At 36.4% G+C, this 21201-nt stretch overlaps 1 protein-coding gene across 3 annotated transcripts in view; it reads right to left on the reverse strand.

Moving 5' to 3' along the window:
• CERKL (CERK like autophagy regulator) overlaps positions 1 to 21201 on the reverse strand; it is a 139688-nt gene that overhangs the window by 49656 nt on the left and 68831 nt on the right. For 2 of the 3 annotated variants that reach the window (XM_079134557.1, XM_079134556.1), the window contains exons 3-5: positions 13602 to 13733; positions 6754 to 6817; positions 1004 to 1146 (exon numbers count right to left, since the gene is read on the reverse strand). In XM_079134557.1, coding sequence (XP_078990683.1) covers positions 1004 to 1146; positions 6754 to 6817; positions 13602 to 13733 — 339 coding nt within the window. The remainder of the gene's footprint in view (positions 1 to 1003; positions 1147 to 6753; positions 6818 to 13601; positions 13734 to 21201) is intronic. The other variant, XM_079134558.1, reaches the window with a different exon arrangement.

Genomic DNA, 21201 nt, shown 5'->3' on the forward strand with positions numbered 1-21201 from the left:
GAAAATTAAAAAAAGAATTGATTTCCTTCATTGTTTTTATTTAAATAATAATTTGGGGTGAGTGTACTCTGTGCTATGTATTATTATGACATAATAAGCTTGCAGAAAGTGTTTTTATGTTTTCTGAACCAGAGTCTGGCTCTAGCCTGGTTTCTACTTCCTCTTGAACACTTCTGCTAATCATTCCACATCTTGCTACAAAATGAAACCTCCTAGAACAAACTCAGTCACTGAGTTTATGAAACTCAGTGTTTCATAAACACTCCTGGGTTTTGTCTTTATTATTTTTGTAGCAAAAAAAAAAAAAAAAATAGCTACTGTCATCTTTTTAGGCCAGAACCTACTCATTTTAAGGCCTGATTCAAGTGCTATTTACTCTATATAGTCATTCTATACATTCGTTCACTTGAGAAACTATCCTGCACTGTGTCAGGTTCTCTTCCAGCCACTGGAAATATGGCAGTGAATGGAAAGATAACCAGCCTAGCCTTGCTGGAACTCACCCTCTAGGGCTTGGATCCTCCTTCCAGTTGGAAGGAATCTTTGGGTGTTCAAGGTTTTCTGATTATAGTTCAATTACATGAGTTCCACATTTTTCTTGTATGAAATTAAAAACATTTTGACTGATGGAAGCTCCATCCGGATACCTCCTATCTGGTACTATGCAACCATTAGACCTTTATATGGAAGGCGTAATAATAACAATTCCATCTACTGATTGTTTGAACTATGTATTGAACACCATCTAATTTACAACTACAACAAATCTGTAATGAAGTGAATATTCTGAGTCAACCCCCTTTACAGATTAGCAAGATTAGGCTCCAAGAGATTGTGCGTTGTCCTAAGACTCACATTTGCTAGTGGAGATGCAGAAGTCAAGCTAGCATCTTTCAGACTAAAAGTTGGTACATTTAATGCATGTTATACTGTCTAGGTTAGGAAGTAGGAAAGGGAAGGAGGGAGGAGAGTCAATTTGACATTTACGTGGCCACCCCCTTGCCTGCTGGTATTAAGCCAAGTGGAAGCTGTGCTCTGACAGGAGTTAGGATTTGGTCTGTTTCCATCCCAGCACTCTTCTGGGCTCTGAGAAGCAATGCATGGGCTACTTCACTAGCAGATCCATCTCCACCAACACAGACGACACTAGAAAAAAGAAATTAAGCAAAAGCAAAAATTTCAAAATAATCGGTAACTGCTTATAAAATCTAGAGTTCTGAATATTTTACTAATCTTACATAGTCTGTGCATGATTACTCATACACACATTCAATACTGTAGTATGGTCAATAGCTAAGAAGACACAAGCACTGAACAGGTAAAGTTTAAGTAGAACACCTGGATAGTTCCTACAGACAAAATATTTTTATGTTCATTGAGGCATTAAAACATTTGAACATGTTAATTCACATCCAATTCACAACTTTCAAAAACATATAGCTCTCATTTTGTTTGTTAATAATACTGTCATCTGCAATTCATTTAACACCAACCAGTCATAAAATTCAGTTAATTTTCAATAAAGCTATGAAAAGACAGCAATAAAAATATATCATGTAAAATATGAAGCTTTCATTTAAGGAACTGCTAATTATCACCAGTACATGAATATACTAATTGCAAATCTAACCTAGTTGTCGTTGACATTCCTGCTATATGGCACTTCTAAATGTACTGTCACTACCCTTTGATTGTAGATAATACTGCTACATTTTTTTTTTTTTTTTTGAGATCTTATGGAAAGTAGATTTGGGGGGGGAGAAAGATCCACAAAACTGATACCAGAATGTTTTTTCATATTACTTCTATTTAAAAGATGCAAAATAATCTTCACTATCAAAATGTCATCAATTTACCCAGCAGGAGGAGGATTTCGCATTATGGAAAGTAGGTGTCACAACTCAAGGCCTACAAGGGCTAGTCGGGAATGGGACATCATGATCAGTCTGAAGAGGTGGCAGCTTTTCTATTGCAGTCCATTCACATCATGTGGGAGGCCTAACAAAAGTAGATGGGATTTTTCTAGAGAAACCAGAGATTTTGGTTTTAGGGTAAGTCTCTTAATGTATAAATACTAGCAACTAGCCTTTGTTACATTTTTAGAAAGTGCCACGCAAAACAGTGTATGGGCTATAATCAGAGAGAGATTCATTTCCCTCCTCCTTTCAGTCCCCTCACCTAGTTGAGGTCAAGACCCATGGCGCCACAAGGGCTCAGCAATCCAGATCCACTGTGTTTATAAGAGAGATCCAGCTCTTTTTTTTTTCCCCCAGGGAATTATTATTATTTTTTATGTCTGAACTAATCCCTGATTTTCCCAATGTGAACACTGATTCAGAGAAAGGGGATACTATTTATTGTGACTTAGATATGAGGAACCTCCCAAAAGTTCATGTGAGAGACAATGAAAGAAGATTCAAAGGTGAAACAATTAGATGATGTGAAATGTAACAAAATCAATGTATTAATCCTCTGATAAGAATTAACTGGGTGGTAACTGAAGGCAGGTAAGGTGTGGCTGGAGGAGGCAGGTCATGGAAGGCATGCCTTTGGGGTATATATCTTGTCCTTAGTGAGCAGAGCTCTCTGTTTCCTGATTGCCATATCCTGAACTATTTTCCTCCTCTGCATCCTTCCATCAGGATATTCTGCCTCACATTGGGCCCAGAGCAATGGAGTTGCCCAGTCTATGGACTGAACCTCTGAAACTATGAGCACCAAATAAACTTTTCCTCCTCTAAAATTGTTCTCTTCAGGACTTTTGGTCTTAGCAACAAAAAAGTTGGCTAAAACAGTCATCTACTAGGGACAAACTATGTGTCAGATATTCTTATCCTTTTCTATTAAATCCTCATAATTCTGTGCCTTATCCGTTGATTCCATCTTTATAAATGGGGAAAACAAAGTGTGGTTTGAACGTTTCCTGTTGATTTTAAAAGTCTACATTAAATTTCCAAACATTCTATGAACTTAGTATATATCCTGATCCATACCAGTATAAATGCTGATATTTATGTGTGATCTAAAAGGACCACACAAAGTCATTCAAAAACCATGTCATTTAGCACTAAAGAACTTGACTCCTACATACACAGGATGGCAACACTCAGCTCCTAGAATCTTGTATCCAATTATACCATTGGGCATCTGTCAACTCATTGCTGGAGTTAACAGAGAAGGCCTTTCCATAGTATCCTCTGCTACAAAAACCTTTGAAATCATGTCATGACACACACTGTAAATATTTTGAAACTAATAGTGAATAATTATTATATATTATAAGGCACTGTTCTCAGCACTTTCCATGTATTACCTCACTTAATTTGAACAACAGATGTATAGAATAAATTCATGGCCTCAAATTACAGATTAGGAAACTAAGCATAGAAAGATTAAGTACATTTTCCCATGGTCACATCACTAGTAAGTGATAGAACAGGAATTTGAAACAAGACAATTTGGCCTTAAATACTTCACTATTATTCACTATGTTATACTTCTTTTCTACATAGGGAAACCAATGAAAGCAGCCTTAGAAGAATTTTATTAATTTGAAAATTAGTTTGAAAATCCATAAAACCAAGACAAAATTGAATGACTTATGAAGATATACATTTATTTATGTCGACAACTACTAGATCATTAAGATCATGTCTGGGTATAGTTCCTCAACCTAAGAGATAGACTTAAGTAATGCTTAATTCAAAAATATCACAAGAGGTTGGATACCACAGGGGAAAAAGCATTCAACCTTCTATATGAATTTAATTCAGCCACACTTAAAAACTACTCCAAAACATAAGCCTTACAGTAATTATTCCTTTCTATATGGAATATCGTCTCGTTTTTAGAGTAAATAAACTCCTTATTGTCATGACTCCATGTAGAATGATTTAATCTAGGAAAGTAAAATTGAGGGGTTAATATTTTATTTCCCTTTTGAAAGGGCAATAAGGAAATAATTTAAATAGCAGTTTGTAAATTGGTCTATCAACCAATAGCTTTGAAATGTTGAATGTAGTGTAGTGTTGGATTTTGATTCACTCTTTTCCATTTTTCTGAAAGGAGATTTTATTTTTATCTACATAATACAGGTATCATGGTCTACCTGATAAAATGTCAATATTAGCCAATTAATGTCTAGATCATTGTGGTCTAGTTAGTAGAATGAACAAAAGAAAAATCTAATTCAACAAACTCAAGACACTGAAACAAATAGCAAATAATTAGTAAATTTATAATTTCCCATGGTTATAAAAGCTGCAGATAGGTTTAACTATATTCACATTTATAAATGTAACTGTTAGTGATCCAAATGTATGCAGCTGATGTTACTCTTTTCTTTGCCTTTACAAAACTTCCTCTTCATGCCCAACATAGATGGGGCAATATGGAAGGAATATGAAGTTCCTCCAAGTTTTAGCAGTGGATCTAAGTGTTGACTAGAACACACCAGAGTGGGCACCAGCTGTCAGGAGTGCTATGTGCTGTTTCTGTGAGCTTTCGAAATATGTTTCAATGTGTCTTCATAGAAATGAGTTCATTTAAAAAATTCCCTAAAATCTTGGGAAATATCATTTCTTAAACATTATACATTAAATCATTTTGCTTTGAGGATAACATACACAGAATTTTTCTTGGCTCTCTCTAGTCTGTCCAGAAACCATCATTGACTTCCTAATCACTTCCTATGGATAGCTCCACTAGAGTAAGGCAGAGATGCTTCAGGCAAATTTTAAGAGAATGTGAGCCGATCTCCCATCAGAATGAAATAGTATCTTGGGTTACCTTATCCCATCCTTAAACCAAATTTTTTTTGAAAAGTGCTCCTATGACCACTCTTAGGACACAATCAGGGACAGGGAACTCGCCAATATAGAACACTCAATTTCAGAAAATTTAACTTGTTAGAGAATAGTCCTTTTGAAGTGCTTAATGAATGAAATTGTGTTTCTATTCTTCTCCTCATATGCATTTCTAAGTATAGGGACTTAAAATTACCATTTTATTAAGATAATTATCCCAACAACCACACCAGCTTCTATTGGAAAAACTAAACCTGTGAAAATAAATGAACTATTTGAAGCATTTCAGAAAATAGACTTCTAATAAAAAAATTATATTATTATAAGTCCAAAGTGCATCAGCATATTATAGGGTTTGGAAATAGTTCAGCCACCAAACTCGTTTCATTTATTGGTCAGAGATAAACAACTTTGCTTAAGAATATATAAGTAAACACTAAAGATCTATAAGTTAACACCATAATGCAAAATAATACCTGCATGGGAAATAAAGAAATTTGTTCTGGTAAACAGAAAAATATTCCTAAACACATTTGAGCAGTAGTCTTTCTTCAGGTTCAGCAAAGTTCTTCTTAATCCTTATGATACCAATAGAACACACTAATAGACACCACGTTGGACAGAACATTCCATGTTACTGGTGAGCAACTCAAGGTTTAGTATCTGTAACCACTGCTACTCTCATAAACATTCACATAATCAAGTTTTAAAGCAAGGACTCTTTTTGTAATGCAGCTACCCTCATGTACTCCTGGCTCAGGACTATGCAGCATATTAAAGGAGATGGTGGGCATAATTCTCCCAATTACTTTTCTTTAAACTGTTTTAAGAAACACTTTAAAGATAATTACCTTAAACAGCTTTAAGATAATTTCCTAAATGTAGCTATGGCTCCTTCTGTTTTCTTCTAAGTACAAAGTTCTAAAGTAATTGCCTGCCTCACTCTTTATCTTATATATTGCTATCTACATTTAGTCTCAATTGCCTTTGTGCTCAATCATATTTTACTTACCAGACTTTCTTCCTCATCAGCTGCTTGTTTTCTCATCAAACTATATTAAGCATTTCAAAAACAACACTGCCCATGCTTCATTCCAAGCATATCTCTTCCCTCTACAAACCCTAACATTTCTTTAGGAAGATTAGCCTTTCACTTTGATAAAAATTCAGTCTCAACTGACTTTCCTGAACTTATGGGTCCTTTGTTGCCCCCCGCCTCTTCAAAATGTGACACAGATAAGTCACACACTTATCACCTTTTTAAACTCTCAGATAACCCCTCCTGTAAAAATAATAATAATAATAATGTCTTCCCTGAAGGAATATGTTTTTGTCTAATACTAATCAATCCAGCACTTTGGCAAATCAATTTACCTAATTTTTAAAAAGTGCTATTAAGTCATATGCCTTGTTACAATGTTCTAATACTTCTAAGGCTCACATTCCAGTGAGCAACCCTGCATACTCAAGCAATGTATTGAAAACTTGGAAATATATCATTCTGGAAAATGTTTACCTCAACCTATCACAGAAAAATTAAATACCTGATAGATATCAAGACTATCAATAAATTTGCAGAAGATCAAGTTATACCATATAAACAGTATAATGTCTTCCATCAATGTTTTCCTAGATACTCACATGATAAAAGCACAGAATTAAGTATTACATATGCAAATGTATGCACATTTTCTAAGTATATAGGGCAGTACATTGTGGTTTCCCCAAATTTAAAATTAGATTCCTTTTTGCTTTTCTATGCCAGATCCTGAGAGGTGAATGACCATGCCATATCAAACATTTTTATGTAAATATGAGCAAAATAGAGTCTGATTACATACATCACAAATGTTTAAAAACTATAGGTCCCAAATATGCAGTTAAAACCTAACAAAAGCATGGAATAACATAAGCTATGTGATATGTATAAATTAATAATATAACATACCCATCAAATCCCTGGAGTTCACATTCCTTAAGCAGGGATAGAGCATGCCCTTTATACTCCGTTACTATTAAAAAAACACATACACAAAAATGAAAGCTTTAAATAATGTTCTCCACTTTTTAACTTGATTTGGCAAAATAATATGATTAACATATGGTTGGGTCATAAAGCAACATTTATTCTTGAATATTTATATTTTAATCATAGGAAAGAGGATTACATGTTAGTTGCCTGGTGTATTTTATAGCTTTATGTAAAAGAGGGTCACATATTTGTTCCAACTACATAAGTCATTTGGTGATATCCAATACACAGTAGTTAGAGAATTTATCTTGGTGCCTGTCTGTTTAGTGTTCCCCAAATAAGACACATTTCCTTTAAATCAGAAGCTTACGAGCAGGAGTATTTTGAAAATACAGCATATTAGCTGGCATTGAACAGTCAATGTAAAATCACTTTGGCAACCTTACATGAATAAATTAGTTGAAAGGTTAGTGTAAGATTTACATACCAGAAGAATGTGTATCTGGAACTGCTAGACTGAAAAAAGGAGGAGTTGGATGTGAAAATATGAAGTCAAGCCAACACCAGTGATAAGAGACCCGATCCAGGAGGAGGGTGGCACACAAGCCCACTAGAGCCCCATCCTCCGAGGAAATGAGTCTGTCACACCGTATCGCTGTCTCCACAGTCACTGATGCCCTGTGCAGTATTGTAAATGCCAGTGAAGACAGGATAAACGGGCACACTGCAGATGGCACCAAGCATCACAACCACATTTAGCATTTTCTAGGGAAGCTCTGCCAGAAGAGACAGCCCAGCTGTATCCACCCATCAAAGATTTCTGCTGACTGACATGACATTGCAGATGGATTTTTTGTGTAAGAATGTGCATCATTATATGCAAGATTACATTAATCTTTCATGCCTGTCTGTCCCTGATGCCAGCATGGTTCAAGCTTCTCCTGCAATGATTTTAGATATTGTTAAAAATTATTAGTCTTGGTGTCTAAGGGAATCATTCTGTATCCAGCAGTGTTACATTGTAATTCTCCCACAGCTTATTCAAAATGCTGTTAACATTCACATGAATAAAACCTCTCTATATTAAATTCTAATCAGGAGAAAATGATAATAAAGCTAAATATAAAGTATTAATATTAATAAAGTTGGAAGGTTAAGTTATCATAAAAGACGTGTGCTGATAATTCATTTATAACCACAGTAAATAGTTGCAATCTTACAATGAAAAATAATGTCCTACATACACACATTAAAAATAATTAAGGATATTATGAAGAAATGTTTATGTTAAGAATCAGTTTATCAAGTCTTTCTTGGTCTGGTGATAAATCAATTTATCAAGTTCACTTCAGTAATATTATCCAAATTCAATACAAAATTAACTTAAAATTATATTATACCATTTTTTGTTTGGGAAAAAATTTAAATAATTTCCTTTGATCTTACAGGTACTATCTGACTATACATTAATGCAACCTCTTTAATAAGAAGTTTTAAGGGATATTGCATAAGTTAAATAAAATCATTGATCTGGAATAATTTTTTAAAAATCAAGAAGGGGAGGGGGCAGGGGGAAGGAAAGATGGTGGGATGAGACAAACATCATTACCCTATGTACATGTATGAGTACACGAATGGTGTGGCTCTGCATCATGCACAACCAGAGAAATGAAAAGTGGTACTCCATTGGTGTACAATGAATCAAAATGCATTCTGCTGTCATGTGTAACTAAATAGAACAAGCAACTTAAAAAATAAAAAAAAAAAAAACCTTACTACAAGAAAATATATTAGCAGAAGGAACAAAATGAAGAGTCTTTGACCTCAGCGAGTTTACACTCTGGAGATAAACAGTATGCACTAATTAAAAACAAATATATGAAGTAGAAATAAAATAAATGTAAGGTAGAAGGATAAAGCATGATTTGGACTATTATTTGAATTAGAAAGAACCAAAATGTATATTTAGAAAGGATTTGAATCATTCCACTCCAAATAAATACAAAGAATAGATGGCTAAGTAAATCAATTTCAAAAATGTGTATAAGCCAACCTCTTTTTTTTTCACCTATTTTCCCTTTCCTATTAGCAGGCACTCTGAGCCCTTTTTTTACATTGGAAATTTTGAGCTTTCATACTTGACTGGATCTTAACACAGTCCCCTACTGGGACACCTACTCTTCAGTGTGTTATTCCTGTAGGAAGATAGGGCTAGAGGACAGTGTCTTGAGGTTGATAGCAAGAGCTGAAATTGAATTTGAAATAAAATCAGACATGTTCTGATATGGAACTAAGGAAACATTTCTTGGTGTGGAGATAAAATTCTATTGTGGAATAGGATATTGAGATGTCACTGTCTTTCCTGTCCTACGGGTATTTCAAACTCACTTCAAAAGTAGGACTCAACATGTTCACCTTAAATATATTCTCTCAAATACTGTTCTTTTTTGTGTTCTATCATCCACTCCCCAAGACAGGGAAATAACTCCTTGGTTATCCCTCTCCTCTCTGGGACAACTCCGTGGCTGACTCTGTCTTTTAATCATGCTCCCTCCTCCCTGACAGCCGGTACTCTCCATCTGGGCATTACCAGTTTCCATTACGGTACTACAAAAGCTTCTGTTCCACTCTAGCCAGAATGACCTCTTTGAACACATTTCAATCAAATCACTTTCGTTGCATAAATGCCACTGATGGCTCTTTATATTCCAAATTTTCAACTATTTAAAACATTCCATATCTCAAATTTTCAACTTTCTAACTCACCCAAGTGTTAGAAACAGGATCAAACATATGCATGCACAGTTATTTAAGTTGATAAAGACAAACCTTTCACTCAGAATTCTCACTCTTTCACTAGCTGGATATGATGAATGAACACATACTATGCATACTTTTGTTAAAATGCTGGAAAAAGTGAAAGAAGTAACTTTCCAGGCCTGGCATCCATTAAAACAGAGTGAAGAAAATGGATGTGCCTCTCAAGAACAAGAGATATCAAGGGCAGACAGGATATCTGTCTTATATTTCAATGACACTTATACAGTAGGTAGGATATAATCATGCTGCAAAAGATGATATTAACTCTAGCAGATAAAAATTACAAGGAGGGGGATGTCAGCTTCCAAGTTCTCCGTGGTGGGTGGTTTATGCCTACCACAAGGAAACATGGCCGAAGAGGCAGGTGGATTTGCAATTAATTCAGTGCTCCTAATGGACAAGCCAGATGACTTTGGACTGAATCAGTCCAGAAGAAAAGATACCTTTTAGTAACTCAGTTCAGAGGAGGGCCTTTTCTAATGCATACAAAGACACAGTAAGGGTGAACACAAGAATGTCAAACAAAGCAGTCCAGTAACAGCGTATTCTGACTTTAGCATAGGCTACCATGTCAAGGTAAGTCACCATCCATGAGGAGTGCCACACACCTGCCCTCCGCTAATGGGCAGCTGAACTGCATGGCCACTATAATTTTCTTCACCTCTGCTTTTTCTGCTGCCTTGACTTTTATGCTCATTGTTCTGTGAATTCTCCCATGGTCCATGACCTCTCAGCTACTATTAGATAAGATGTCATATGGGTGGTATGGGAGGAAACAATTTTCACTCAACTATTTCAAAAGATGCTGATCTATATTCAGAAGCATTTAGGGTTTCAGCATAAGTCAAAATGAAAGGAATAAGTATATTTTTCTAAATATGATGAGGTTCATTTTAAAAAGAAACTTGTGAGAAGAAATACTTTATAATGTATTTATCTGGCAGCAATTTTTCAAATCATGCCTCCTGTTTATATAGTACTACTTCTTAATGAATTAATTACCATATACAATTTTTTATGCCAATTCACATTCCATTTGGATTTATCAATGCACAAAAAGATATGTTAAAACAAGGGACATGAAGATATGCATTACTCTTCATATATTTTTCTTTCAAATACAGTGAATTAGATATTATATAATTTTTTGAAAATGAGAATAATAACCTTACAAAAATAACTTCTATAGCAGTTTAGAATATATAAAGTAGTTCCACAAAACATGTTTGGGTAGGAATACTAACAAAATAGGAATAAGTTTTATATAAATACTTAGCCAATATTCATACTAAAATGGCTTAATAAACAAAGGATGCAATTTTATAATTTTGCCTGTAGGAGGAGTGTTAGGCAGCTAATAATTAGCCATTCTCTATATATGAATACAAAAATAAATTTTAAATTTCCATTATGTAAAAATCTGTTTTTGTTTTGGGTTAAACTGAATCTAAAATTTGATAATACTTTGAAATTTAAGGGGAAATAAAACCCAGCAAATAGTATTTTATCTCCAATATAACTATCATTTCCTCTGCCATGGTTAAGGTTTCACCTTAACTGTAGTTAACCTTTCTTCCTGGTGCTCTTTTCCTTTATGATCTTTATTCTGCTGGTGGAGTCATCTTTGGCAAACCTGATTACAACTCTGTGATTAAAAACAATTGACACCAACTATGGCTGGATGCATGAACAAACCAACAAGTGTAGCACCCAGACCCAGCCACAGTCTGGACTGGCCTCCTGTAGGACACAAGAGATGGCAGTCTTACCAGGAGCCATGATGCCCTCCGTCTCCCCAGAAGAACCCAGATTCACTTCAGATTCAACCAAACCTGAAGAAAGACATCTTTTGGATTGAAGCATGTTGGGTCTCCCTCTCTCACGCACACTTACTTCTCCCCATCCTGGGAGGTGTGACTCAGAAAAGATACAATTCATTGGCAGTTATTTTATGATGATGGGAAGAACAATATTTAAGATCAAAACTAGGAAGATAGAACAAAGTTTAAAACATATTCATTCTTTCTCTCTCCCCTATCTTCCTTCCTTTTGCCTCCTTTGTCTATTTAAAAAAATAAAATAAAACCCTTTCTTTTAAGTTGTTGATGGACCTTTATTTTATTTATTTATATGCGGTGCTGAGAATTGAACCCGATGCTTCACACAAACTAGGCAAGTGCTCTACCACTGAGCTAAAACTCCAGCCCCCTTTGTCTCTTAAGAACTCCCCAGTTCACATGCTTTTCTTGAGCCCTCTGAACAAAATTAATATTACTGGAGGGTTGGGGATATAACTCAGTTGGTAGAGTGCTTGCCTCACATGCACAAGGCCCTGGGTTCAATTCCCAGCACCAAAAAAATTAATAAAATAATAAAATTAATATCACCCTGAAATACCACATTTCTCTTATGTATACCACAATTATAATATGTGGTTTTAAGTATCTGTTTGAATCCCTATAAGAGTAACTCAAGAATGGGCATGACAGCTTTATCTCTTACATCCTTCAGTGTTTAACACAAAGAAAGCATCCAATGAGAGATTTTTTTTTTTGTTTTCTGAGATGGCATCTATGTTGCCCAGGCTGAACTTGAACTCTTGGGCTCCAGTGATTCTCCTGCCTCAACCTCCTGCAGATCTGGAATTGTGGACAGTGCACTCTCAATAAGAGATTCTTAAACCAAATGATATATAGTATGTAATAATCATGAAAACTGTATTTTAGTGTTCTCATAGGAATGATTCAAAATAACATTATTGTGTTTGCAGTGAGTTTACTCAACTTTTAATAGTCTCATCACACTTTTCCTTTGGCTAATACCTGAAAATTTTTCAGTAAAAAGGATAGATCTCTGAATTTTCTCGTTTCCTTACATATTGCTTCTAAGTGAGTCAAAAATAACAAACACAAAAGGCTGACTTCTTTATGACAACTTTAATTCAGAAATTCCACTTCAGTTTTTCATGACAGTTTCTCTTTAACCTCCATTGAAGCAAATGGTTTTTGGGGTGACTGGACTTTCCACAAAGCTTGCCGTTTTTCAGGAACTTCCTTCTACCCAATCCATCAAGTCACTGGGCTTCAATGACCTTATTTACATTGTGTAACCCATCTCCCTTGGTTACAACTGAGCAAAGCCCTGTCATTCTGAATCCTTTCCCTAGGAACTCAGAATTAGGAGTAGAAGACTCTGATTGTACGCTGGGCTTATCTCCTGGGAGGTTTATTGTGCAATATTCTCCATCAATTAAAATGTATTGCAAATTTCCACTGTTTAATGAAGCTACACAGAACTAAAGCTAGAAAAAAATTGTGATTCTTGATAGTATCAAACACTTAGTCTCCAATCATAGGAAAAATAAGAGTCTTAAGGAAACAAAAGAATTTGGTCATCACATTTAAAAACTCTAAAAGAGTATTACTAATCTCTTTTCTATTAATTTTAACATTAGCAAATTTCTATTTTCCTTAGCATAAAGCTAAGCACATTCTTACTTTGGACAATGAATTTAAGCTTCTGGCTTCTCCAAGTTTGACTAAAACCAGCAACTACTTGCTTAGTTTTGACCTAACCAGCAGGGGTCAGAATCAGAACAAAAACAACCTACAGAAAGATTCCATGGAAAGACATCAGACATATATGTGAGCGAAAATCAATTGCTTGCCAAACTGCAGAAATAATGTTTAAATAGTAAACAACTCATTGAAGACAACAAAAAGTGTAGACAATAAAAAGTGTATAGTTTCCTTTAAAGTCAAACCTAATAATTGTCGGAAGGCTGGAAAAGTTCTAAAGAGAAAAAAGTTGAAACCTTAGTAAAAATAGCTCAATAAGGAAACACAATAAATTATACCTCTGGAACTGGCTGCAGTTATAGGAGCACGTAGGAAAGCTTTAGATATTACAAGCAGCTCCACAACTGTGGGTTAAGAACAAATTCAGTTTATCTGTCTTTCATGTGAGATTTTCAATGATGAAATTACATAATGATAGTGACTCACTTGTTACGTCAGTCTTTATTCCAGCAATCTTCAGCAGAGGTTCCACCTTATCATAATAGACCTGGGTAGCTTCTTTTTTGTGACTTTGGGGGTTAAGAAGTATTTTTAATGACTTTGGTCTGTTTGAAAAACCTGAGAAGAAAAACATACTAAAGTCCATGAGAATGTTAAACACATATTCAAATCGTATTTGCTATTTTTAATCGAAATGCTTACAAGTGTATTCCTGGATATGACTATCTTAAAACATTTACTTTTTCCTAGTTATAAAGTATGTTTATTCCTCTTGAAATACATCATGAGTTATCACAAAGCATTTAATTTTTGAAGGAAGGCGTAAGTGACTGCAACTTTATGAATATTAGGCAATGCTTATCTACATTTACCAAATCACAGATAATATAGCAAATGTTAGCATTTCTTCCTGGAGAAAAGTGATGAACTGTAACAAAGAGAAGGGTCCATCTCCTCTCCTTAGATAGATATGCTCATTATTGGAATTGGGTAGCCTCAGTGACCCCAGGGCTACCAATGCCTGACCTGCTGAGGGCCCCAGGCAGAGCGGAGTGAACAAGGATAGGACATGGTTGGCACCGAGAGCACTGCATACTGGTAGCTAAGGAGGGTTTAGGTCAGAGTTCAAGCCCAAAAAGCAGCCAGGGGAGGAAAAAAAATCTTCTCCAGGGAATTGGGAAAGCAACGCCTCTCTGTGGGGAGTCGCTGATGGTGCTGCCTCACAGTTGGGGCTGAGATTTGATACTACAATTTTCTGGGCTTGCAAGATGCTTATCACTGAGAACCCAGTTGGAGCAGGTGCAAAGCAAATTTTCTGTTGTTAGGAAGGGGCAGGAGCCAAAAGAAAGCTGACAACCGTTTCTTTGATGGTAAGCTGCTCTCAGAGGGCCATGATTCAAGGCTGCAAAAGCGGTTATTAACATCCGGTTTTAATAAAACCATTACTAAAGAAAAGTGAAAATAACCATTGCCAATGCAAAGTCAATGTTTCATACCTCAAATAGAAATAATATTTTATTTCTGATTATATTTGATATCATAAAAATCTTTTGACAGCACATATAATTTTGAGTTCAGGGGAAATTTGAGAGGAGAAAGAGATAGAGCTATGATGAACTTCTTAAACATTCCCATAAAACTGCCCAGGGCCTCTACTGTGATGGGAAGCCTCTGTCAGGCTCCCAATCCCCCAGGCCGAAAACCTCAAAACCACCAGGCTCAGTGCCTTTCTTTTCCCAGTTCCTGCATTTGAATGAGTGCCCAGATTCACAAGCTGGTAACTACTTGCTCTCATGCCTTCTGCCCTTTCTCGCGGGCATCCCCTAGTTCAGGGACCGCTGCACGGACACCTTGGCTATTCTCCCCTCACTGCATCCTCCAGCATCGTAGCTCTGATCAGTGCCTCACAGAACAAAAGCTGCTACAGCTCATCACAGCCAGCAAAACACACCCAAACCCTTAAAACAGTCCTTTGAGCCCTCTCTTCCCCAATTCCAACCAGTCTCTTCTTTCTCTCTCACTCATATTCCAAAAACACTGAGCATTCATGCCGGGAAGAAGAGCCAGGCAATTAAGACATGGTTCATGCTTCCGAGGAGGAAGACATATCCACAAATGCAAACAGGTCAAGACAGTATCAACTGCTACCTCAACAGCATGAGGTATAGTGCGCCTGTGTGAAAGCAGGGTGCTTAGTTCTTCTTAGGCATCTGAAAAGGCTTCAGAAGAAGGGAGTATTTAGTGGCGTTTGGGCTCAAGCCATTTCTACTACCTAGAATTCTTTCCTTCATTACCTTTCTTCCAACTCCTCAGCAAAAGGGCAAGGGTGGAAATTCTAGGCAGTGAGACTGGGCTGAGCAAATGCTTGAAGCTAAGATAGTCTAAAGGGTTTTTACAGTCCATCTTAATTTCCTTATCATGGTTCAGACCCAATGTATTATCACCTATTAAATACCAAGTCTACTAGACCTTCCCTTGTTAAATGAGTTTCCCTTTCCATTCTACCCATCCCTATTTGTAATCAAAATCTTTCAAAGCTTGCTCCAAATGCCACTCCTCACTGAAGCCTTTCCTAATCGCCAGTGGAATTCAGGCCTCATTTCTCTGCTCCCACCCATATCACCTATTTCTTATATCACTTATACAAAAGACTCTGATGAAAGGTCCAATATCTTGGGACTTCCACTGCTCAATTTATGGAAAAATAATAATAATATACTACATTAAATGTCTGGGTTATTTGTTCTTTTTAGCTATATATAACTGCAGAATGTATTTTGACATATGATACACACATGAAGTAAAACTTCCCATTCTTGGGATTGTACATGAGGTGGAGTTACATTGGTCCTATATTCATATATGGACATATGAAAATAATGTCTAGTTCATCTTACTGTCTTTCCTATTCCCATTCCCTCTCCCTTCCTTTTATTATACTTTGTACATTGAATTTCTTGAACACTCAATTCCATGAGTATCTGACACTGAACAAATAAAGGGTAAGAATGGAAAATCTGTCTTGAAGAATAATTGGTAGTATGTAGTACATTATAAATGAAGAGGAAAAAATCACTATTTTAAGCCATTAGAATAATAACCAATTGAGACCAGAAGCAAGTAATGGATGCTAAAACCATCCAGTGATCATTTGGAACAAAATATCTACATATTTTTCTTAAACTCTGTCCCTTGTTGTTAGTTGTCACTCTCTTTAAAGGAGATTAAAGAGATGGTAAATGCAATGTATAATTCTGGATAAGGTTGAAAAACTGTTGTCAAGATAATATTGTCATCATATAAGCAAGAGGATCTAAGCTGGTAAACCCAGGATTGCTTTTATTAAAACGACAGGGAGAAGAAACTTACACTAAACCCCAGTCACCAAGGGTCAGATAAAATATCCAGATGACATTTATTTTACCAGGAGAATTTTTCAGAATACCTTGTTTCATTCCTCAAGCAAATGTAGTCCCAGTAACGATTGTTGTTATCATAAAAACAAACTTTTCTTCTTCCTCCTATATTCATTCATTAACTCACAAATGACTACGTGCCTGCTGTGTACCACACAGGATCCTAGAAACTGAGCCACAATCAGTGAACCAGAGAAGCCTCTGTTCTTATGAAGCTTCCATTCTAACATCTAGAGACAGAAACAAATCAGATTTTAGAGCATGTCAAGTGGTCATAAGTTCTAAGGATGAAAAATGAAGAAGAGAGAGGAGAAAGACAAAGGTGGAAGTGACTTTCTGACCAGGGAAGATCAGATCATCCAGAATTTGGAGGTATTTCCAAGGACTTGGTCTTTTGTTGTGTAGGAGGAGAAGCATGGTGGATTTTGAGCGATGCAGCAACATAGTCTTGGGTGTTAAAAGGACCCCTCTGAGTGCTGTGTGGAAAGTAGACACAACAGAAACAAGAATCACAGAGTGAGAACTGTTGTGTCATTCCGGGTGGGAAATACTGCTCTTGGACTGGGATGGGTACAGTCCAAGTTTCAAGAAAAATGAAGAACTTGGAGCTGACTGGATTCGTTGACCCTTCCAATATGGTATTTGAAAGAGAAGTGTCAAGAAGTAGTCAAATAGTAGCTGGGTAAGGGAAGAATGAGGACATAAGATGAGTAAGAACTAGTGACAAAGTGGTGGAATACTTAAATTGTGTATCAGTGGGGTTGAAAGATTTCAAGAGTTGAGGGAGGAGATCAGGGATCTAGGAAGACCAAAGGCAGCAGTCCAGGAAGGATACTTGAAATTGAGACACAGAGATAGATTGGTACCGACAGTAAGACCTGATGGACTAGCAAATTCATCAGCATTGCCTGAGGAGCTTCTTAAAACAGATTCTGGGCCTCAGACCCAGAGTTTGGGACTTAGTAGCCTGAGATGGAGCGTATTTACAACAGGTTGCAGATGATGCTGGTGAGGAGCATGGTCATAAGAGGAGGGGGAAAAGTAAAATGCAAGTCAGTATCTCTGAAGGAAACCAAAGACTAATGACTGAACACTTACAAAAACACCTAAGATTCTAACAAGTAATATTAGAGTGACAGTGAGACAGGAGCTTAGTCTTCAAGGAGTAAAAGGAATGACCAAGCAGACTGTGACGGACTGCACAAGTAGCAATAGCTGGAGGTGTCTGATGGACGAGCATCAATGTGGAGGATTTTTAAGGGACAAAAGAGAGAAAATGCCATATTTTACTTCATAATTGTGACCACATTAATGCACATCCATGAATCTTCTGTGCATCCTAATCCTACATCAAAGATAGTTTAATAATAAAGAATTTTAATAATGGCATAATTTTTTCAAAAAGTTTTCACATAATGGTTGCATCCTTTCTGAAAAAAAAAAGTTGGCATAAAATATACAATGATGATGGAATAAAATATAGGTGGCCCCCAAACAGTAGAGAAATAGAAGGAAGGTGTCAGTAGCACCTCCAAGATAAGTGTTAGGAAGGTATGGCAGAGAAAACAGCCAGCACTTGAGAGGACTGCAGGAGAAGCTAGGAGCCCTTGGGAGATCGGGTTTCCCTAATAAAGCAAGAAAGCAATATTTGGAAAAATAGTTGAAAACATAGGAGATTTTGCTAATAATGGACCATTCATTCCAGAGGGTAGAGTAAAATGGTGTCTGAAGCTGAAGACAGCAGGGATGATGTCAGTTGAGGCTGAGAGGAATTGGGGGCAGATGATCAAGACCTTTGGGCAGTGACATGGTGTACCAGGAATGAGAGTGGCTTGCAGCAGTTAGGGTTGGAGAAGATGGCGGGAGGGTGGGGTCTCCCCAGGCACACAGAGCTCTAAGAACTTACACCCGGGGAGGGGGCACATTACCCAGAGGGGGAGGATCATCAAAGACATTTCCCTTCTCAGTCTGGACAATGTCTGAATCTGAAGTCAGATTGTATGAAGTCCTAGGCTTCCCTCACTCTTCACCAAGTGACCTCAGTGCAAACGTTCCATATCTGAGAACCACATACTTGACTGTTTGCTATGCAGGGTAAAGCATAAACCAGTTACAGAATCCAAAATCTCCTCATTCAGCCCATTCTCTGATATCTAGTTTCCTTCTCAGAAATAACCATAGATAATACTTTGTAAATCCTTCCATAAATATTCTATACATATGCCAACATGCTTATATATATATTGTGTTTTTTCATAGTCACATCTCTATATACCATGCTATGTCCTGCTTCTTCCTTTTACAAAGCAATATCATAGAGGATGTAAATGTATTGAACTGGATCTTTAGTAAGGCTATGGAGGGTAGCAATGACAGAACATGGTGGACAGGGAAGGCAAATCCATACCTAGATTAACCAGTCATAGCAGCAAGGACAAACCACTGACCTTCCACAATAGAGGGAATCCAATGTACTCAGCCTGCCAACAAATCACTGGCTAACCTGGGGATGGGGTGCCATATCTGGGGCTCAAGTTTGATCTGTTGGTGGATAAGCTCTTGGTAATGGAGATAGTCCAATCAATCCTGGTGAGCTTCTCCTATCCCTGCGCCAATGTCACTTCATTCATGCAATCACTATGCAAGCCCTGGGACTGCTCTTCAATGATACTGATTGATATCTGTACAATGGAATATCTTGTGAATTTCCTCCTCTGAATGAAATCTCCTTGGTGAGCTTTTGCATAAAACATCCATCTCCTCATATTCTATTATTTTCTATGAAAGTATACTTTCCACCTTATATCCTTGTCACCAACCTTCTCCTTCCAAGACCCTGACTAGGGCCAAGCTGTTACCACTCCCCAGGCGTCAATACACATCAAACCCTCTGCCTGTTACTACTTGACTTCTAGCATCAACTGTGTGGAGTCCTGCCACTCAGAAAGATTTCCTTTCCCTATCTTTTAGGAACACTCTTAAATAGGACTACAATGTTTTAGTAGCTCATTTTTGTTTTATCATGGAGAACTGTCTCTAACCTAGGTCCCTTTATTTTCCTTCAGAACTCTGGTAATAGAAAATTTTCACCAGCCTGCATATATGCTGTGAAGACAAAAAAAGTAATGCCACACCCATATATATGATATATTAAACTCTCATTTTTTTTTACCTACATGAAACACTCTTTTACCTAAAATAGCTAGAACATTTTATGTTTTATTCAACTGAAAACTGACTGACCCATATGTATAATGGACATCTCAAACTTGACATATTCAAAAGTAAAATTTTGATTTTTCTCATTAAACCTGGCCTGTCTACCCACAGTCCTTCCCAATCTCACTCAATGAAAACTTCTTCTTTCTACTTGCTCTGATCAGAAACTTGTTTTATTTTAAAAATAATAATTAAAGCTAAAAAAAAAAACTAAGCAGTTATCCTGCCTTTTTAATATGTATCTGAGTAGCTAAATAGCACCAGTTGCAGAAACCACATTCTTCTTCATAGAAAAATCCCACCAATTTAGATGAAACATTCAAACTAGAAATCCCCATATTGTTGCCCCTAATTAGATAATTATTTCAGGCAAAGATAACCAATGTATCTTAAAACTATTAACTGAAACATTTATTGAGAACTAAATATTCTGTGAACCCTAAGTACTGCTCAATAGCTACTAGTTTCAAACGTTAACATTACAATGGAAGGATCAGGTTGTCCCCTCTCTGATTCAGGAAGCAATTTTAGTCTCATTAACATGGGATAGTTACCATTAAGTGTCACTTTACATGTTGAAAACTGAAGTACACAGTACTACTTGTGATATATTCTAACTCAAAATGTCCCACATGAACCTTATTGAGCCTTTAGGCTGAAAATTCAGTTTGTAGGAAATACAGGAAATAGAACAAGTTAAATGATACCATAAATAAGTAATTAGATAGTGACATAGCAGTACTGCTTAAAGTGTGGTGTTCAGAATGACAACCCAGCATCACTCAGCAGCTCCTTAGGAAGAGGTATGCTACACCAGTAACTTGGTTTTTTAGACTGGGGACCAGATTTCATATTTAAATAGGATTTCCAAGAGACTTGCATGTACACTAGAGCTTGCAAATTAACCTGGTCTCTTCTGTAAGTCCATGTCAGAATAAGACAAATGAGAAAGGAAATGTCGTAATGTTGTAGTTTAAGTATATTCAATTAAATGATTCTTTTGGTTGGTACAAATTAGTTCTAAAAGACATTATAGAAACCCTAGGAAATTTGAGTATGAACCAGGGATTATATGATGAGCAATTTTTGTTCATTCATTTGGTAGGATAATGATAGTTATTTGTAAAATGTTTTTAAAGAAGCATATTGGAATATTTATGAAAGAAATATGTCTGCAATTCACTTTTGAACATATTGACATAATATAACATATAAAGCAAATATGGAAAAATGATGTTAAGACCTACAGAATCAAGTGACATATACAGGTACCTGTTGTAACATTATGTATTTTCTATATGTTTAACAATTTTCATTACAAAATTAAAAAAAAAATATCTTGGCTGGGCACTGTGGCGCATACCTGTAATCCCAGCAACTCGGGAGGCTGAGGCAGGATTGTGAGTTCAAAACCAGCTTTGGCAATGGCGAGGAACTGAGCAACTCAGTGA

This window comes from Sciurus vulgaris, assembly GCF_902686455.1.
Source record: "Sciurus vulgaris genome assembly, chromosome: 3".
NCBI classification, from domain to species: domain Eukaryota; kingdom Metazoa; phylum Chordata; class Mammalia; order Rodentia; family Sciuridae; genus Sciurus; species Sciurus vulgaris.